Consider the following 18,769-nt stretch of genomic DNA (forward strand, 5'->3'; position numbering starts at 1 on the left):
TGCAGCTCCCCTACTGTTTGCCCCTGATACTCCTGCATCTTACTAAACAAGGTTGCAGGGCCCAAAAACATTGTTGACTCCTGCCATAATCTGAGGACAGATCTCTGAAGCCTCATTCACATTTAAATTATACCCTTTATAAATGTCTGTTCATTAGGATTTGGCTATGCTCGATTGACTTCCATAGTAAAGTTAGGAGTTTTCATGAATTCAACATTTTAGAGGTATTTAAATTTTTTTCATCAGTTTAAGATAAAAATCAGAGTTGCCAGCAAGTCATTGTTTACCTCCTTACTAAACTGTTATCGTCTGAATATTTGGGGGCTTTGCTACTTTGAATATGGTTTTGAAAAACATTAAAAACAAAATGAAAATGAGGTATACTTTCAAATTATTCTGGTACTCTGAATAGCTTCTCATACAAGCAATCATTTGAACTGTCTTAACAAATGTTATCATTTTATAGAACCCTGGAGCTGTTTTAGTAAATATCACTGATTTCCATAGGCTTTGCAGTATCTCAGTAAATCTCTCAGAGTAACTTTTTAAATGTGCACCTGCATTGGGTTCACAAAACAAGCAGACACAAATGTAGAACAGGTATTTGCAGGCAGAATAGTTACTTAAATCCCAAGAGCTTTGTTTCTGAGGTTCTGAGCAAATACAGCTTCAACTGAAAGCAGTTGAAGGGAAAGAGTAGAACTATAAAAGTCATGCTGTTGTTATTGAGGTGTCTGAGTATGTACTGATGAGCCTGTCTTGAAGCACTCTGTTTGAAAAGGCTGTCTAAACATCATTAAAAAAAAGAGACAAAGTCCACCCTTTTACTTCAGGTACACTTACGCTATGCCTATGTCATCTCACTTTAAACTATTTACCTTGGGTACTGCTAGCTGTATAGTCTTAGCAGCATGAAACTAAGTCCATGGAGCTGGGTAAATAGTCTGTACTGAGTTCTGTTGCTGGCACTGTGTTGCTATTAGTATTCAAGCTGTTTCATTTAGTGCTAGCTCAGGTACATCTGTTGCAGTATACCTTCAAGCATTCCAATAATCAAGGGGCCATAGGAATAAACTAGCATTTTTCATGGGCTTGAGTTTGTTCTCACTAGCCAAATAAAATGCTTCCCTTCATTCTGTGTGCTTTGGCCTCACTTCAGTTGGTAAGCAAAAGTAACCTGGCAGTCACAAACAAGAGTAGGATTGGAGGCTTATGGGTGCATTCCCTGTCTTGAACACCCCTTTTGACCTTGTATTCCTAGTTTCCAACCATGTGCTACACAGGATACAGAAGGATGCATAAGACCGTGATCAATTTGGGGGGATCTGGGTGCATGACCTGTTGCTTCCCATGCCGGTGGGAATGTTGGCAGACACAGCACTGTTCCCATTGAATTTAGACTCCATCAGGAGCAGTGCCAAAGAGCAGGGTCTGTGCCTAGGGGTAGGGTGGAGATAGAGGAGAAGGTTTTGTTATAAAACACCTGTCTAGCCCAGTCCAGCTGGTAGGAGATGCTGAAAAAGTTGAAATGCTATTGCCTCTTCCACTGCCCTCTCTGTTGTACAGATCCACTTAATGTGTTGTGATTTACAGCGACACCAGCCAGTGGGAGTAGTCCTGCCACTTCTGTTCCTGGTTGGGAAATAGAGGGTGTGCAGAAAGTCCTGGAGACACAAGCCAGGCCTGGAAAATTGCCCTCATGTCCAGTGCACCTCTCAAGGTCCACACAGAGTTTATGGGATGTGGGGCCAGAACCCTCTTCTGCTTTGGAGTTAGAAGCTGCCCTTCTTCCCTTCTTTCCCAGTAGAAAGATATAAGGAAAATCCTGTGAAAGCAGACAGCCATTACAGAGTCTTTATCCCTTCAGCTCCCTGTGTCATTTCTTTGTATGGGAAAGGATGATATTGTCCTAAATATTTCTTGCCCATCCAGGGTTTTGGAGTTTTGTTGGCAATGTTTAAATCATGTTTGATTATCTATAATCTCTAATGTCAGCCTTGGGAGTTTGTCATGGCCCTGATTTGTACACAGCCTTGTGAGCAAAGCCAAATTCAGGGTGGGAAGGCAGGGAGGTGACAGACTACTTGTTCTAGTGGGGTCAACCTTTTGGGCAGGTTTGCCACAAATTAAGCCCATGCCTCCCAAGTGCCACTGTCATCTGCTTCCCCTGCCCAATATGCTAGTCTTTTTTCTGCTTCCTGTCCTGTCTGCCAATGTGCAGCCTGCTACGTGCCACACACAGAGGCTGCCCATGCCATTTGTTGCACTTATGTTGTAGGTTGGCCGCCCTTGGTTTATTACATACAGTGTTTTATGTTAAATTATCACTGATAGATCGATAATGATCTGACCCTACTATAGGTGTGTACTGGGTAGGGAATAGGGCCTCCCCCAGTTCTTATGGCCCATGTTAGGTTAACCCATAATCAGAGGAGAATGCAGGGTTCTTAATGAGATATCCCTCTCCCATGAAAGGGAACCAAAGAGCAGGCATAGCTGGTGGGCTTCAGAGGAGCAAAAAGGTTACTAAATTGTTACTACTTTCATAGATAGATCTAGGATTTTGAAAAGAGGTAGGGCAGATGTACCTGGAACCACAGAGGTGCCTGCAACCCCCTCCCAGCTCCCCACCCCCACCCCCCTCCCCTTGATCTACACTGTGGGCATCATCGCCTGAACTGTTTGGGTGGAGTTAGAAGACATGCTGGTGTCTCCACTTCCACATGGTTCTGGACATCTGGGTACCTCATGAAATCTGGGCAGCAGGAAGTGAACTCAGACTGTGGTGGAGGATGGGGACAGGGATGGCAAGGATGGGAAGAGATGCAGCTGGAGGCCTTGGGCTGGTAGGGACACCTGGGGAACTGGGCAGGAAGTAGGCACAGGAGGGCAGGGGACTTTCCTACCACCACCACCACCACTGATGTCCCTGGCTCACCTAGGAGTACAGGGAGCCCTGGAGCCATCCCTGTCCCACTCCAGCCTGAGGCTGTGAGGAGTAGCTGCACAGGGAGCAGAAATCATTGGGTTCTTGCTTCCTGCACCTGCTTCCTGCCCCACCCCTCCCCCTAGGATGTCCCCCATTGGCCTGGGGGCTCTAGCTGTACCTTGTCCCCATCTCTGTGCTCCCCTCCCACCCCGCATGGTCTGAGCTCACTTCCTGCTGCCTGGATCTGCAGGGCACCCAGGTGTTCAGAGCTGTGGGGCAGTGGAGCCACCAGCATGCCTTCTGAGGAATTCATTGCACTACAGACTAGAAGGGTGTGCAGTCATATCACCATACCCCCATGGATCTTCCCTTGCCCATCCTGCCCAGTGAAACCAGGTAGGCCACACAATGAATAATCACACTGCAAATAGCAGTTTCTTTTCCGATATCAAATGACCCGTTTAACTGTTTACAACCATTGTCCCCTGGTTTTGCAAGACATTTTAATATTAGCATCCAGAGAAATGATTGAAGTTCCTCATCCAAGAAGGGTCATCCATTTGGTCTGGGTGCAGGAGTTACACTTTTTATTTTACTGGTGAGACTTTCTAAAATGGTGGAAAATGTTTAACCAGCACACTAGGATGCTAAAAGGCATGAGCTGGTGGTTTGTAATGTCAAGACATTGTATAAAAAGCCATAATCTAATAACTTGAATGAGGGAATACAGCACACATTTATTAACAGCAAACTATATGGAAGTCGCCCAACACATTACTTAGATAAGTACCTTCTGTTTTTGCCTAACTTTATTTTAAAACATTCCAACTGTTTAAAACACCTCTCTTTCTATCCCAGAGCAGACACAGGAGAAGAATTTAGCAAGAGAAAGGATACTGTTGTCCTTTCTTCGACCCCACTTTCTAGCCTCTTGCAGTTCTGTAAACTCAGTAATTTTTCCCTGCCTCCCTGAGAAAATTAAGAGTCCAAGCTTCACATTCAGGGATGAGGAGGAAAATCACAAGCTCTAGTTAGGAGACTGCCTGGTCTTTTAATAGCTGGTCCTTGCAGGTATTTGAGACATTCAGGGCACAGGCAGAAATGACATTTGTCACATGTTCAGCCCCTTGAAAATGCTCTAAAGCCATGCCCAAACAGAAGAGCATGGCCACAGACTGCTCTGACTGCGCAGCAAATTAATCCTCATTGTATGAGGGTTCAAGTGAAAACGCTTCTAAGTGGAATGATTTCATTAATTTCTGTCTACTCCAGCTGCAACAGCAGCCTGGCCTGAGCTGCTGTCTCTGGATGGGAGAGGGAAAAAGCAGGGGAGAAAGGTCCCTTCTGCAGTTTTCTCAACCCCACTGGAGTTGGGGGGACAGGTTTCATAGATTGTAAGGGGCTGGAAGGAACCTTGCAAGATCATCTGGTCCAGCCCCCCTGCACTTAGGCAGAAAGACAACTGGGATCAGGTGACCCCAGTGATGGATTGGAGCCCCTCATCTGGGGGTGGGTTCCAATCTACCCTCTTCCCACCTCTAGCAGGGCTGAGAAAACCCCAGAACAACCTCCCTCCTGTGCTTTCTCCCATCCAGAGTCAACAACAAGCTGTGAGAGTGAAGGCAGAGCCAGGGGAAAAAGAGAAGCAGGGGAAGAGCCAGGGAAAGATAGAGTTTCTCTCCCTGGATCAACTCCAAATTGGCACCCTCGCTCCAACAGTTAACATCTGTTGGGTCAGGAGGATAGGTCTAACTTATAGTGATTTCTATGAATTATCCTGATTTAAACCCAGGAGCTGTATTTCTGCATGCACTCTCAGTGCTATGTGGGATCAAGCACTTAGCTTCCCATGCAGGGCGGATTTTAACTCAGTGGCACTTTGTTCATAGCCAGGTTGGTTCTGCTGTTTATCACCATATTCCTGCAGCTCACGTGCAAAAATCCCAGTGCTGGAAATGCTGAGTATTTTTTTATGCAATCTGAGAGACCTAGAGCTCCCATAACAGCCATTACAAAAGTACAATTTTAATGAAGTCATATGTGGTTTACCCTAATTATAAGTGATATAATTTTTTTTAATTTTTAGGACTCTTTAAACACTCTTAACAAAGCTATTGCTGGTTTTGTGGTGATGTCAGAAGAGATGGAGAAAGTATACAACAGCTTTCTCAACAACCAAGTTCCCACACTTTGGGCCAACGCAGCATACCCCTCACTGAAGACATTAGGAGGATGGGTAAAGGACCTTGTCCTAAGGATAGCCTTTGTAGATGTAAGTACATTGCTTTATCACTGAAGGACGGGGGGGCATTTTTTGTTCTTTTCCTGTAGGACACAGGGCTGTTACTGCAAGCATGAATGAGGAGTTTGATCCAAACTGAAGCTTCCTGCCCAAAGGTCACGCAAAATCTTAACACTGAATATATACCTAACATGTCCAGAAAGCCTCTCTAAATGGGAAGTGGGTTATCCAAAGGCTGGCCTTGCCTGTTTCTGGAGACTTGGTCTGAACCCACCTGTGCTCACCCACACCAATGTGCTACATAAGGAAGGCATTTTGCCTTCAGGGCACTGGAAGGAACATGTGAGGGGATAGGCTTTTGCTAACTAAATGAGATTGGATAATTGGCATTCCCACATGTTAGAATTGTCTTGTATGTGAGCAGGCGGGCCACGTCTGTTCCCACATTCTGTTTGAGACTGCTAGCCATGCCCATCATGCTGGATTCTCCCTTCTCCTTCAATAAGACATGCATATTTATTCATGGTTTTCTGGTCTCCACCTCAGGTTTGTTGCTCTCACTGGTACCTGAATTTCTGGTTGTAACTGGAGTCACTGGCACTTCAGGGTATTCCAGTGTCCTTAGACTCCCTTATACCCTTAGATTTCCTTTTTCACAAATACTCACTCCTACAAACTTCCCATCAGGAAGCCCAGAAACCATGGCATCCTTTCTTCTCTGCTCCCATTGACTGGAATGAGTAAATGTTTGCACTGGAATATGTGGGGTCACACTGGTCCAGGGCACACAAGGTATAAATTCAGTAGTAGTGGTAGATCCCATGGAGCCTACGTGGTATGTGGCCACTAAGGCATGTGGTCTTCATGGTATGTGGCCCAGGACCTGTGACCAGTATGACATACAGCCTCCAACTATTCTGAAATTGGATAGCTAGCTGTAGGCAGTGGTGCAACTGTCGGGGTAGGATGGCAGGGGGTGGCAATCGGGGCAACTTTCCCCTTGGCAATTCAAGGGGGTGGAGCAGAGGCACGCTTTTTTGTTCACATTCATGATCATGAACCTGTAGTTGCCATTTCTGCTTTGTTCCAGGCCCCCATCTTCATCTCTTTGCTGCTGGTGGTACCTTGCATGGTTTATAGATATAATGCAAAAGAAAAATATGTTTTACATGACATTTTCCCTCAGACCATAACAAAATATTAACTCAACTGTGTATGGTTTGAGTTGTTTTGAAGTGGAATTCTGGTCTTGTGCCTAAACTCAATTCTACTTTGTATAAGTGCAGTTGTTGTCAATATGCTGACTTATAGCAGAGCTGAGCTTGGCCTTTAAGAATAGGTAGTAAAATAGAAATATTTCCAACCTCATAAATAACATTCAATATAATATTCTGTTTTTAGACATGGCTCAGCATGGGTCAGCCAAAGTCTTTCTGGATCTCTGGTTTCTTTTTTCCTCAAGGATTTCTGACAGGTAAAAAAAAATATGAATGGAAGTAGTCTGTAAGAATAACATGTTGTATTTGCTGTTACTTGCTTTACCAAGTAGACCCCCTAGACTTTCTTCTTCATTTACACATAGCTAAAAACAGCCCTTTGAGTTACTAGTAGTTCTTTTGAGCCACAATCAGCTGCCTAATAAGGATTGCCAGCCCTAGTAGAATACTATCCCAAATGAGACATGCAGGAGTGACCTGTATTCCAAGATCACATCAAGGAAGGGAAGATATAGCAGTAACTTCCTACTTATCATGTCCACGTTACTTATTTAGCTGTCATAAACTAAGAAAGGAAAATTAAACCTGAAACATTTTTAGCAGGTAAATGCCGATTACGTGAACAGACACCCCATTTGTTCCCACTGAAGTTAATCCTTTCTTCCTTTGACTGAGTATGCTCCTTAACTTAGGCATTGACCAGATAGTACTGGGAGCAACCAAGAAAAGATGTGTCTGTAACCTACTGATTACAGCCAGGCCTGAAGAACAATGGGTCCAGTTTTCAGTCCTCACTCACAGCAGCATTTATGCTTTTTACATTAAAAAATCATTGGTTTAAAAAGCAGAAATAAACCTTGTCAGAGAAACCAGAACCTTGGGCTTTCCCCTGTCTGAGGAGTGCTGTAACCAGGTGGCTATAGAGTCAGGGCCATCCCCCACCTTGTTTGCTCTACTTCTTACCCCATTGCTACTGCACTTTTGCATGCCTCATGAACCAGCTTCAAGGGGAGACCTGGAGAGAGTGCTCTTATGTAGCCTATTCTGTAGCCTAGTGGTGGTTAGGGCATGGTGGTGGAAAATGGAAGATGTGGGTTTGAATCCTCTTGGGGTAAGAGAGTCCTAGAGCCCATAAGTGTGACTTCCTGGGTGCTTTGTCTCTAGTGCATGAGTAACCACCAGGGATGGTATCAGAGCAGCCTCACTGGCATATAGTTGAGTTTGGCATATGCAGGTGGAAGTGTAAGGAAAATGTGCAGCTGGATCTGTGCAGGACATGCTGCTATTATGGATGGGATAGATGTAATATTTCAATCTGCCTTTTGCTGTGATGACCAGACACAGTGGAGCACTGCCTTTCCTGGTCCTGTCCTCTCACTGAAATTCCCGCACAGAGAAGCTGGAGAGGGTCTGTCTCTCTCTGGCATAGCTTTGTAGAAAAAGTAAAGAAAAAGGGACAGCAACTAGCATTTTTTTTTCCTTTTGGCAAAGAGCCCAATCAGGAGTAGCTTAGCTTGATCCTTCTTTTTAAGGCTCTAACTCTATTAATATCCCAGAAGACTGAAGATGAGAGGAGAGAAAATGCATGTAAATGAATGCAATTGCAATTAGACAGACTAGTTTTTGAGTAGTCACAAAAAGCCTAGGGAGGAGTGATCATTGTCGCAGTCTATCGTTATTACTGAGAGCATAGTAATTGCTCCATTTTTTTTATTACAGAGTAGTGCTAATAATGGTAACATTAGGATTACTCCCACTTTTCTGTCACTAAAATATAGGGCTTCAAGTACATGTGTACATGTATTGTGCTTTTCAGGCATTTCAATATTTTTCAGATAATAGACACCACTAAGGGAGCATTATCTTAGCTTTCAGTTTTCTCATTTATATATATATGGGTAGTAGAGCCAAGCAAAAATCCGAATTTCCACCTCACAGAAAATTTAGACATTTCCACATTTGAATTATCCCAAAGCTTGATGAAAAGTTGAAATATCTTTTTTTTTTCAGAACAAAAGTTCTGAAAAATGTCAGTTGACTACAGAAAGCATTCTGGTATTCCTGAACCAAAGTATGGCATTTTGGTTTGTTGAACTGACTTGAGGCATTTTCTTTCAGGTCAGTTCAACATTAGGTTACATCCCCCAAAGGTGGCAACTTTGTACATAACCATCAGGCACAATGCACAAAACTTCAAAAATACCCTTTAACTTGCCATAGGTAGAGCAGGCAAATGAGGGCACTATCAGTCCTGCAACTGCAAGGACAGGAAGTTGTGTTATAATACTCCCAGGAGATCTAAGGAAGAAGACCATGCTCCCCACTACAGAGGAAGGTGAAAAGCCCCACTGTCTGTGCCAATATGACTGTGTGGTAAAATTCCTTCCCAGGTCCAAATGTTGTAACTGGTCTGACCCTGAGTGGAAGAGCAAGGTCTTTAGCCAGGAACCGCTGGGTATTTTAAGTCCCAGAAGGAGCATCAGCATACACCAGTCAAAATCCCCAGCATTGGCTGCGGCAAATACCAATGATTGTGAAGAAGGCAAAAAAAAATTTAAAATATTCTGACATCTGTAGTAATAGGAAGAGAAAAAATTCCTCCTTGCTCCTCCATGGTGACCAGATAACCAGACATCCTCCACTCTGCACTGCAACCTGCAGACACAAACTCCACAAATCACACAACCTGACAGGAGAATCAAAACTCCCTTTTCTGTCTTCCTAGCCCCTCCATAAATTTATTCTAACTCCTTTCATCTTATTTTATAAGGAACCTAGTTGTGGAGCTCTGCTTCATTCTCCTTCTGCTAAGCACAGTCTTCTCCAATTTCCACTTGCTCTGGACTGCACAACTCCTCTCCGCTCTCCAAGTGATGTGTTTGTGGGGATCTCCTGGGGTTGCAACTCTTGCTTTTCATAGCACGTTCCAGGCATTGTTATTTCTAAATTAGCCCTGACCAATACTTATCAAATCTCTTCTTGAAAACACCCAGTGAAGGATGTTCCACAATTTGCCTCTTTGATTATCTCACTGTTCTAAGAGTAAAAAACTTTTTCCTGAAATGCAATCTACATTAATTGTGCTTCAGTTTCAAGCCACTACTATGCAGCCTCCTTTCTGAAGTGATGGGGGGGGAGGAGTTTCTCTCTCTCTTTTATGGCAGTCTTTTGAACTGACCTGAAATTAATTATTTTTTTTAGATTTTTTCAAATGGAAAATCAAAAATATTTAAAACACTATTTTCTAGTAGAAAACTTTATTTTTCAGAAAATTCTTTTTTTTTCACAGTAAGCAGACAGAAAATTCAAAGGCAGTTCTAAAGATAGCAAAATATTGACTTGTTTCAATTTTATTCTAATGAGTATGCAGGCATCTCTGTTCCATGAAAGAGATGTGTGCTGTTCCTCTCTGTACACCCCCACACCCTTTTAAATATTGGTTTAGAGTATATTTTCTTTTTTTCAAATTTTCCAGGAACGCTTCAGAATCATGCTCGGAAATACAATTTGCCAATAGATGAGCTCAGTTTCAGCTACAATGTTATCCCTGTTTATCGAGACCAAGCACACGTTACAGAAGCATTAAAAACGAGCCAATTTGGGCAAGAGTTACCTATGGATATGGAGGTACTTTTGACATTTATTAGCACTAAAAATAAAAGACTTTGCATTTTTTATTTGTTAGGTATCTGTCAAAAAATTGCATTGATACTACATAAAATCATAATTCTGTATGTTTTACTGAACTTCAGGTTTTATGTCATGATTCCCCATAAGCTTATGAAAAAACAAATGTGAACATTTTTTCATAGTACATTTTTCCACGGTCTCTTTTAAAAGTTTCTGAGTCTTTATTTTTCCCCTCCCCCAAAGAGGAAGGCTCTTTCCAAGCAAGATGCTTCATCCGTCTTTGAACCTTTGGTTCTTTTTTGTTTGTATTTATAACATTTTCCTCATTCTTTTTCACTTACTGATGTTTATGCCAGTTACCCTCTCCTGAAGATGGTGTATTGGTTCATGGGATGTTCATGGATGCTAGTCGCTGGGATGATGAAGAGATGGTTATAGAGGATGCTTTGCCTAGGCAAATGAATCCTATGTTGCCAGTGGTGCATTTTGAACCCCAACGAAATTATGAACCAAGTCTGTCTCTGTATCAGTCACCACTCTATAAAACTGGAGCCAGAGCAGGAACACTCTCCACCACAGGTAATTAACTGTTTCTTTAAAATGACATTTTCTTACCAGATCTTAGTTTCATAGTTTCTAGGGTCAGAAGGGACCTGAACAGATCATCAAGTCTGACCCCCTGCCCTGGGCAGGAACGAGTGCTGGGATTATAATACTCCAACCAGATATCTATCCAACCTCCTCTTGAAGACCCCCAAAGTAGGGGAGAGCACCACCTCCCTTGGGAGCCCATTCCAGAGCCTGGCAGCCATAACATGATATCATGTCTCCAGATATCAAACCTGAACCTGCTCTCAATCAATTTGTGGCCGTTATTCGTTGTTATCCCAGGTGGTGCCCAGGGGAACAGAGCCTCACCTATTTTCCACTGGTCCCCCCCGGTGAGTTTATAGATGGCCACCAGATCCCCTCTCAGTCTTCTCTTGTGGAAGCTGAATAGATCAGGCCCTTTAGTCTATCTTTGTAGGGCCTGGCCTGCTGCCCCCTGACAATGCAAGTGACCCTCCTTTGGACCCTCTCAAGGTTAGCCACATCCCTCTTGAAGTGCAGCGCCCAGAACTGGACTCAGTATTCCAACTGCAGCCTGACCAACATCACATAGAGGGGAAAGATCACCCTGGACCTGCTTGTGATGCATCTGTAGATGCACAACAAGGTGCAGTTAGCCTTACTGACTGCTTCCTCGCATTGGCAGTTCATGTCCATTCTGGAGTCAGCAATGACTCCAAGATCCCTTTCAACCATTGTGTTGACAAGAAGGGTGTTCCCCAGCCTATAGGTATGTTGCAGGTTCCTTCTCCCTAGATGCAGCACCTTGCATTTGTCTGCGATGAATTCCATCCAATTCTCATCCTCCCACTTCTGTAACCTGTCCAGATCTAGCTGGATTCTGTCCCTCCCCTCCAGTGTGCCCACTTTTCCCCACATCTTTGTGTCATCAGCAAATTTGGACAGCGTGCTTTCCACACCCACCTCCAGGTTGCTGATAAAGATGTTAAATAGCACAGGCCTGAGGACTGAGCCCTGGGGAACTCCACTGCCCACATCCCTCCAGGTCGAAAACGACCCGTCCACCACCACTCTCTGGGTGTGACCATCGAGCCAATTTGCCACCCATCTGACTGTGTAGGCATCAATGCTCCTGTCGTTTTTGTATAATAATGGGGTAAGAAACAGTGTCAAAGGCTTTCTCGAAGTCCAGGTCGACAACATCCACCTCAACGCCCATATCCAAGGACTTTGTGACCTCATCATAAAAGGAAACGAGGTTAATCAAGCAGGATCTGCCCACAGTGAACCCATGTTGTTTGCCCCTGAGCATTACCCCCCATGCTGGGCCCCTGCAGATGTGTCATCTGATATATATATTATGGAGAGCCTGACTATTTGAGTGGTCAGACTTAAGGTATTTCATTAACACTTAAGGTATTTCATACTCAAATATCTGAAAACCAGGAAATAGTGAGTCAAGGTACACAGAGCCTTAACTTTGCCCCCACCATCCCAAAGGTGGCAGTAGCCAAAAGGAATTTTTTGCAAATATTTTGGCTACATCTATTGATTGGTGTGTCTCTACTGAAAAATGAAGGTATTAGTAATTGGAGCAACTTGGGAGAGCTGTAATTGGCATGTATTGGCAGAGCACCATCCCATGAGTGCTTTTGTACCCAACCTCAATCTGTGGTCAAAGCAAAGATATGCAGATGTCCCTTCAGGGATCCAATACGCGTCATTTCAGTGCTGCATTGTATGGGTTGTGTCAGCACTGAAGACCTAAGGTCTGCTTGCCATGGCAGTTAGAAAGGAGATAATTGGAGTTTCTAGATTTAATAATGGGTAAATGAAAATATAATGTTTCATGGTACCAGGTACATAAGTGTGAAAGGATGACAAACCACCGGCAAACTTAATTTTTTGTCAATTCAATTCAATTTTTAATTTTTGTCATAAATTTGATATAATTTTTTATTAATTAAAAAAATCAGTGTTTCTGTTGGCATTAGTGATCCTGCATAGTTTGTACTTGAGGTGAGACAGAGGCAAGGGGAAGGTAAAAGATCATATATAATTGTTAATGTTTTTCCCCCTTTTTGTGACAGTGATTATGACAATGGGGCTTGTGGTCATACGTGAAAGAGCAGATTGTGTAGTTGCTAGCAGGTGAATGAGAGATTACAGACATGGTCTGTGTCCTCAAATCTTGTCTGTTTTCTAACACGGTGGGCACAGTAACTTTATGCATGTGGAAGGCAACTTGTATGCATCTTTTCTTCCCTGCTCCCCTTCCAACCATCCTTCACAAGCGATAGCTCCTATGTCACCACACTCAAGGCTTAGCAAAATGTATGTGGTTCATGCTTTCAGCTCTCCACACAGAGGAATAAATATGTACTTAAAAGGACAGAGCCATCAGATTGCAGTTCATAGGGTCAGCAAGGAGAGTAGCTTAGACACTCACAGAGGAACAAAGACCCCTCTCTCCCAAAAACTAGTTTAAATGAAGGAGATAGGGTGAGAGAGAGAATCAGTCCCTCTGTAACCAAGTTCATGCTCCAGGGGTTGCTGGAGCACCCCCTGCTGGCCATACAACCTGTACACTGCTCTAGATCTATGGTGCTCTCCCCGTCTCACTCACCTGCCATGCCTTTGATATAATTATTTGATTGGAAGGGAGGCTGCCTAATGGGTCCTACAGTGAGCCCCAGTTCCTCTGATAGCCAGCAGGTCCCTCCTGGACTCTGCTGGTCTCAGTCCTGTCCTTGTTGAGTGGGCACTCTCAGCCCGTCCTTGCCCCAGAGCACCTGTAAACCTTAAGGGCTAGTTATGTAGCTCTGACTTCCCTTTATACCATGCCCACACCTTGCATGTGTCACTGTACCATCACTCAGGTGAGACACTAGTTCCCCAAAGCCACCAGGCAACCTCACCTTGCTGGGGCTTCCGTCTTCTCAGCTTCTACCCCTTGACTTTAGTTGGTCTCTTAGCCAAGGCCCACTGTCCTAGAGGCTTCTGGGCTCCAGCCATAGTCACACCCTATCAGCCTCCAGCTTAGCCCCTTTTGGGCTTCAGGCCCCCCCTGGCCCTGGCTCTCACCCTTCTTAGGCCTTGGTTCTGCCCTTCTCAGGCTTTGGGTCTCCGGCTCTATCTCAGCCTCTCTCAGGCACGGAGACTGCTTCAGCTTTTGCTGAACCCTTGGCTACTGTTTCCACACTTAATGGGGCTCTGGGCCCTCTGGCCCCAGTCTGTACCTTGAGCCCGACCCCTGGTAGGGCTCAAGGTAGTCACATGCCTTTTAGGAACTCCACTGTGGGTTAAATCCCCAGGCACCCTGCCAGAGGTTAAGCCCCCAGGCACCCCACTGTGGCCTCTGCTTACCCCCGCTATAACCCAGGAATAAGCCTTCTGGCAGACAGAAGCTAAGCCCCCTCTAGGTCCAAACACGTATAATGGCTACCTGCCTGCATACCAAGGCTTCCCTTACCCCAGGTACTGTTCCCCTGTGGGGCATCTGCACTGTCTCAGATATTTGCTGAGGTCCAACTAGGGTGCTAGATACTGAACTGATTGTTTTGATACATGTGCATCATGATTTTTAACTCCTTATAATATCATGATGATTATGATTGATCAGTTCATATATCTGGTACTATACTGATTAAAGTAATGATGCTGAAACTTAGTATGTTTTCATTAACAAGCTGTGTTTCATGCCATTGATCTTGTTGCCTTCATCTATGTGCCAGAGATACAGAAGTAATCACAGTCTGTGGCAATGATTGTGTACTAGATTTCTATAATATGTCTGAATGAGAGGTGTCAAGGCTACCTGAAATGATGCCTGAAAGTATTTGCCCATCTTCAAAAAGTGGGACACCTGTTGTAGACTGGGATCAGCTGGAGTCATAGGATTTCTACCTGTGTAAATCTTAGTATGTGAGATCCAGTGTTAGATGACCCTGGCTTTGTTCATGAGCAGAGATATCTGGCTTCCTTAGCAAGCACCTTCTTATTACATTGAAATTAGGGATTCATATATGTATTTTTTTCTTTTTTGTTTCCAGTGTCATAAAAAGATAAAGAGAAAACTTATGCTCTTCTGATATTTCTAAATTGGGTTTATAATTTTGAATTAGACTTAAAATTTTGGAAATGCTCTCCAGGCTAGCTGTTAGAAGTTATTTTCACACTGATGACTCATCCGAGACCTTGTAACTCAGATTCATGGTCAGATTTTTCATGCAGTTCAGAAGTGTTTCCAAATTTTATATCTTGCATTGTGAAATTCATAGGGCTGGATACTGAATCTGGGAGCAGGGCTGGGGTTGGGATTGCAGGGCCATGGCAATGAAGAGCCGGGGACTGGGGCAGAGCCACGATCTACTCCCCGCACAACCCTGCCTGTGGAACCAGCATCTGTCACAGGGGCTTGCAGGGAGCAGATCATGGCTCTGCTCTGGGCCCCTGTCACAGCCTCATGATTCCAGCCCTGGCCTCGCCTGCCCATCCCACTCCCAGATGCCGCTACCTGCCCACCTGTGGCCCCATCCCACCCTCACTCTTCTCCCTTTTTACCATAACCTAGAGAGTTTCAGCAAGTCTGTCGCCCACTTTGTTCTGCGCCTCAGAGCAAGTACAGGTATGTTTAATATACAAAGCAATGCTTCCATCTTTTTTCCATGTCTGTCCTTTCTGAATAAGTTATATCCATCCTTGACCATATTCCAGTCATGCAAATTATCTTGCCTAAACTTCAGTTATTCTAATTACATCTTAATCATGTATGTATCAGTTTTAGTTTTGAATGTTACCCTGGTTTGGAGGTTTAATATTACATTGGATGCACATTTCTGTAGATATACAGTAACAGTTTTTATCTCTTCCTTTTCCAACTAGGTCATTCTACCAATTTTGTGGTAACAGTACTATTACCCTCAAAAAGACCAAGTGACTACTGGATATCAAAAGGAGCTGCCTTGCTTTGCCAGCTGAATGAATAAGCAGGATATGGATACAACACAAGAGGGGATTTGTATATATTACGTTCAGTGTACACCCAAAACAAATTTTAGTATTATGACAGCCCTAAACCAAAGACATAAGTAAGGATTGGACTCTTGACAATATAATAGTATGAAATATCAGTCTATTCATTGTCTTTTCTGTTTGACTTAGACTTTATCAAATAAAATATAGCTTGATGTTAGTTTTTCAATGTTGTTTTTTAGGCCAGTACTTATCCTCTTAGTTCTCCTATGATTTGTGTACCTCTGCTTTAACTAAAAATACTGTTCTATGATATTTTTGTGTTTCATATAAAGAAATACATTTTGCTTCAGGATGGTAGGTTATTGTGACCATTGTGATTTACTTTCACCTTTTATGCTTTGTTTCACTGGAGATTGCTGATGACAACACAGGTCTTCAATTAAAAAGATTAATGATCCTTAAATGAATGATTCTGTGGGTCATTTAGGGCCAGATTCAGTTGGCTCACAGACACCTCCACTTAGGCAGCAGGATTTGTATGTGGGCAAGGGGGTCACGTTTACTGTATTTACCATATTTACTCCAATCTAAGATGAGCATGAATTTAAGGTTATTTCCTCCCCCCCCAAAATAGATTCTATACATGGAAGATTTATAAGTGTGTTATAATTTTCCATGCATATAATCTAATAATTGGAGGGTTGTCTTTAATTTATCCTTCCTACCACTGCAGGGGTGCAGGCAGTAAGGGGGTGGGCAGTAGAGGGTGGTCAAGTAGCTTGCCCCCTGCTTGTACCTACCCCCTGCCACCTCTTCCCCCGATCTGCCCCAGCTCTGCCTCAAGCCCCCTTCCCCCCTCTGCCTCTGATCCAGCTCCTTCCCATCCTCCTCCCCTTCCCCTCCCCCTTCTCCTTTCTAGATTCTGCTCCTTCCTCTCTCCAGCCTTTGCTTCCTGCCCCCCCCACTTAACATAGTTCTGTGCCAGCAAGCTCTGTCCACACTGCAGCCAGGGGCACTGATCCCAGAGCACAGCCCCTGCCCAACCCCTGTAGAAGCCATGAGGGCCACATGCCACTGCCATGGGGCCAGGCTGGGGACTTGCTCAGTGCCCCAGGTTGCAGCATGCATAGAACCTGCAGGTGCAAGCAAGGGTAAAGGAGAGAGTAGGTGGGGGAGCAGAGTCTGCGTTAGGCAGGAGAGGGAGATGTGGGGTGTGCAGAGGTAGTGGGAAAGGGAAGAGGAGCAGGCAGCAGCTGCAGCTAAGCCCCAATCCCAGGTAGATACTACAGCCCAAGCCACAGTAGTCGCCCTTCTTACCCTCCCCAACCCCCTCTCTCCCGTTCTTGTACATGATTCTAAGACAGGGACAGGCAATTATTATGAGAGGAGGGCCGCTTACCAAGTTTTGGCAAGCTCTCAAGGGCCTGTTTCCCCCTTTGGCACAGGGAAGCAGGAATAGTGCCACAGTCCCAGGCCAGAAGCCTCTGCTAGGCAGGGGCTTCTGGTTAAGGGGGTAGGGCTGGGTGGGCCTTGCTGCTGCATCCTGCCACCACCTTCCCCTGGGTCCTACTGCCCTTGGCTCCTGTCATCTTTGATAGAGAGCCAGGAGCAAATAAATATTAATTTTTAAAAATTTTAGGGACCCTGCAGGCCAGATAGAATGGCACAGCAGGCTGGATCCAGCCCCCGGACCATATTTTGCCCACCCCTGTTCTAAGATAAGGGGTTTTTTCCCCTTACGTTAAATTAGAAAAAAACCTCATCATACAACTGAGTAAACCAAGTATCCCTTTATAGCCAATTGGGAGACTTGAGTGTCTCTGATCAGGGATGCAATTTGACTGTGTTAAGGTGCCTATCTCCTCTGCAGAGAATGGGAGAAGTGCATGCTTCCAAAGGGTGGTCCAGAGAGCTTGGAGGTGCCTAGAGCTCACCAGTAGGAGACATTACTGCAATTCCACCCCTCAGACAACCATAGATGGACAACAAGAGGCAGGGTGACATCTTTGTAAGAATGCAGGTAGGGTGGCCCACATGGAAGAAGAGTGAATGTTTTATGCCATTACTTGGGAACTCTCAAAGAAGAAGGAAAGGGATGCACACGAGGCTGTTTCTGTCAGTTCCTGCGGGATTTCATATTAGCATGGATTGTTTCCTGAATTTTATCCCTAAGAGCAAACCAGCCAAAATAGATAGGGGTATTGTCAGCTTACAAAAATCGTATCTGAAAGCAGTCTGGGTAGAAGTCAAGGATACCAAGGTATCCAGAAGCCACCACAACTGCTTCAACACTCTCAGCTCTCTCAAATATCTTCTCCACTGAGACACAATATACTAAGTGGTAATAGGCAAAATGTTAATGCAAGAAATTGTTCCTTGAGCAAGCAGCTTCTCCACTGCCTATTTAGATGGAGTTGGACTGACGGTAACCATGGTGGTCCAGAAAGTACATGAGAAACAAGGTTCTCTGGTGCTACCTTTTTACTGGACCAATTGCACAGTTGGGGGAGAGATGTTAGATGAGTACCTGTGGAGTACTGAGAGGTTAGAAGATATAGCAGTTAATTACAGTGAGTCATAAAATTATCATCCATGTTGAGTTCATGGTATTGTTCAATACATTTATGAATTCCACAAGAAGATGGGTTTGGGAACAAAAATCCATAATTTACTAGCCACTATACACCATGCTAAACATAGATGATGACATAATCTGACTGGCAACTCTTCTAATCTCTCAATACGCCATAGGTAATAATGATCCTTTTCCCTTCCGAATGGTCTTGTTCTTTTACATAATTAGGTTATTTATTCAGCTAAACTTCTCTGCCTTTGAAGCTACTTCTGATATCTTGTCTTTGTTTCTAATTTGCAGGCCTTCTTCAATCCTTTAAGTGTCTTTTTTTCTTGTACTTGTGGAGCTAACAAAAGCCATTGGTTTAGGTGGTATTTAGCTGAGGCTGTACCTGCTTCTTTCCTAGACATGAAGAAGGGCATTTTATGTTCAAAGCTCATCTAACATTTCTTTTAACTATACAGGTAATCCAAAAAAAGGTATCGCACAAAAAAATCCTTGCTTCTTTGGTATAAGTGGAAGTTGTTTAAGTCCTCCGGAAGGATCCCATGGTTTCCCTATTACTCTCCAGCAGCAGTATTGGAAGGGTTCAGTTCATGGTTGTAGGAAAGAATTATTTTCAGCATACC

The 18,769-nt window shown here is 44.0% G+C and overlaps 1 protein-coding gene across 1 annotated transcript in view; it reads left to right on the forward strand.

The window, feature by feature from the left end:
- The window catches only part of DNAH6 (dynein axonemal heavy chain 6), a 244,646-nt gene extending 228,864 nt beyond the window's left edge, over window positions 1-15,782 (forward strand). Inside the window, exons 73-77 of the mRNA XM_019555221.1 lie at window positions 5,016-5,201; window positions 6,573-6,645; window positions 9,864-10,015; window positions 10,375-10,597; window positions 15,473-15,782. Coding sequence (XP_019410766.1) covers window positions 5,016-5,201; window positions 6,573-6,645; window positions 9,864-10,015; window positions 10,375-10,597; window positions 15,473-15,576 — 738 coding nt within the window. The 3' untranslated portion in view covers window positions 15,577-15,782. The remainder of the gene's footprint in view (window positions 1-5,015; window positions 5,202-6,572; window positions 6,646-9,863; window positions 10,016-10,374; window positions 10,598-15,472) is intronic.
- Window positions 15,783-18,769: the final 2,987 nt, after the last annotated feature.

The sequence above is a fragment of the Crocodylus porosus genome, unplaced genomic scaffold (genome assembly GCF_001723895.1).
Source record: "Crocodylus porosus isolate Cpor-Errol unplaced genomic scaffold, CroPor_comp1, whole genome shotgun sequence".
NCBI lineage: Eukaryota > Metazoa > Chordata > Crocodylia > Crocodylidae > Crocodylus > Crocodylus porosus.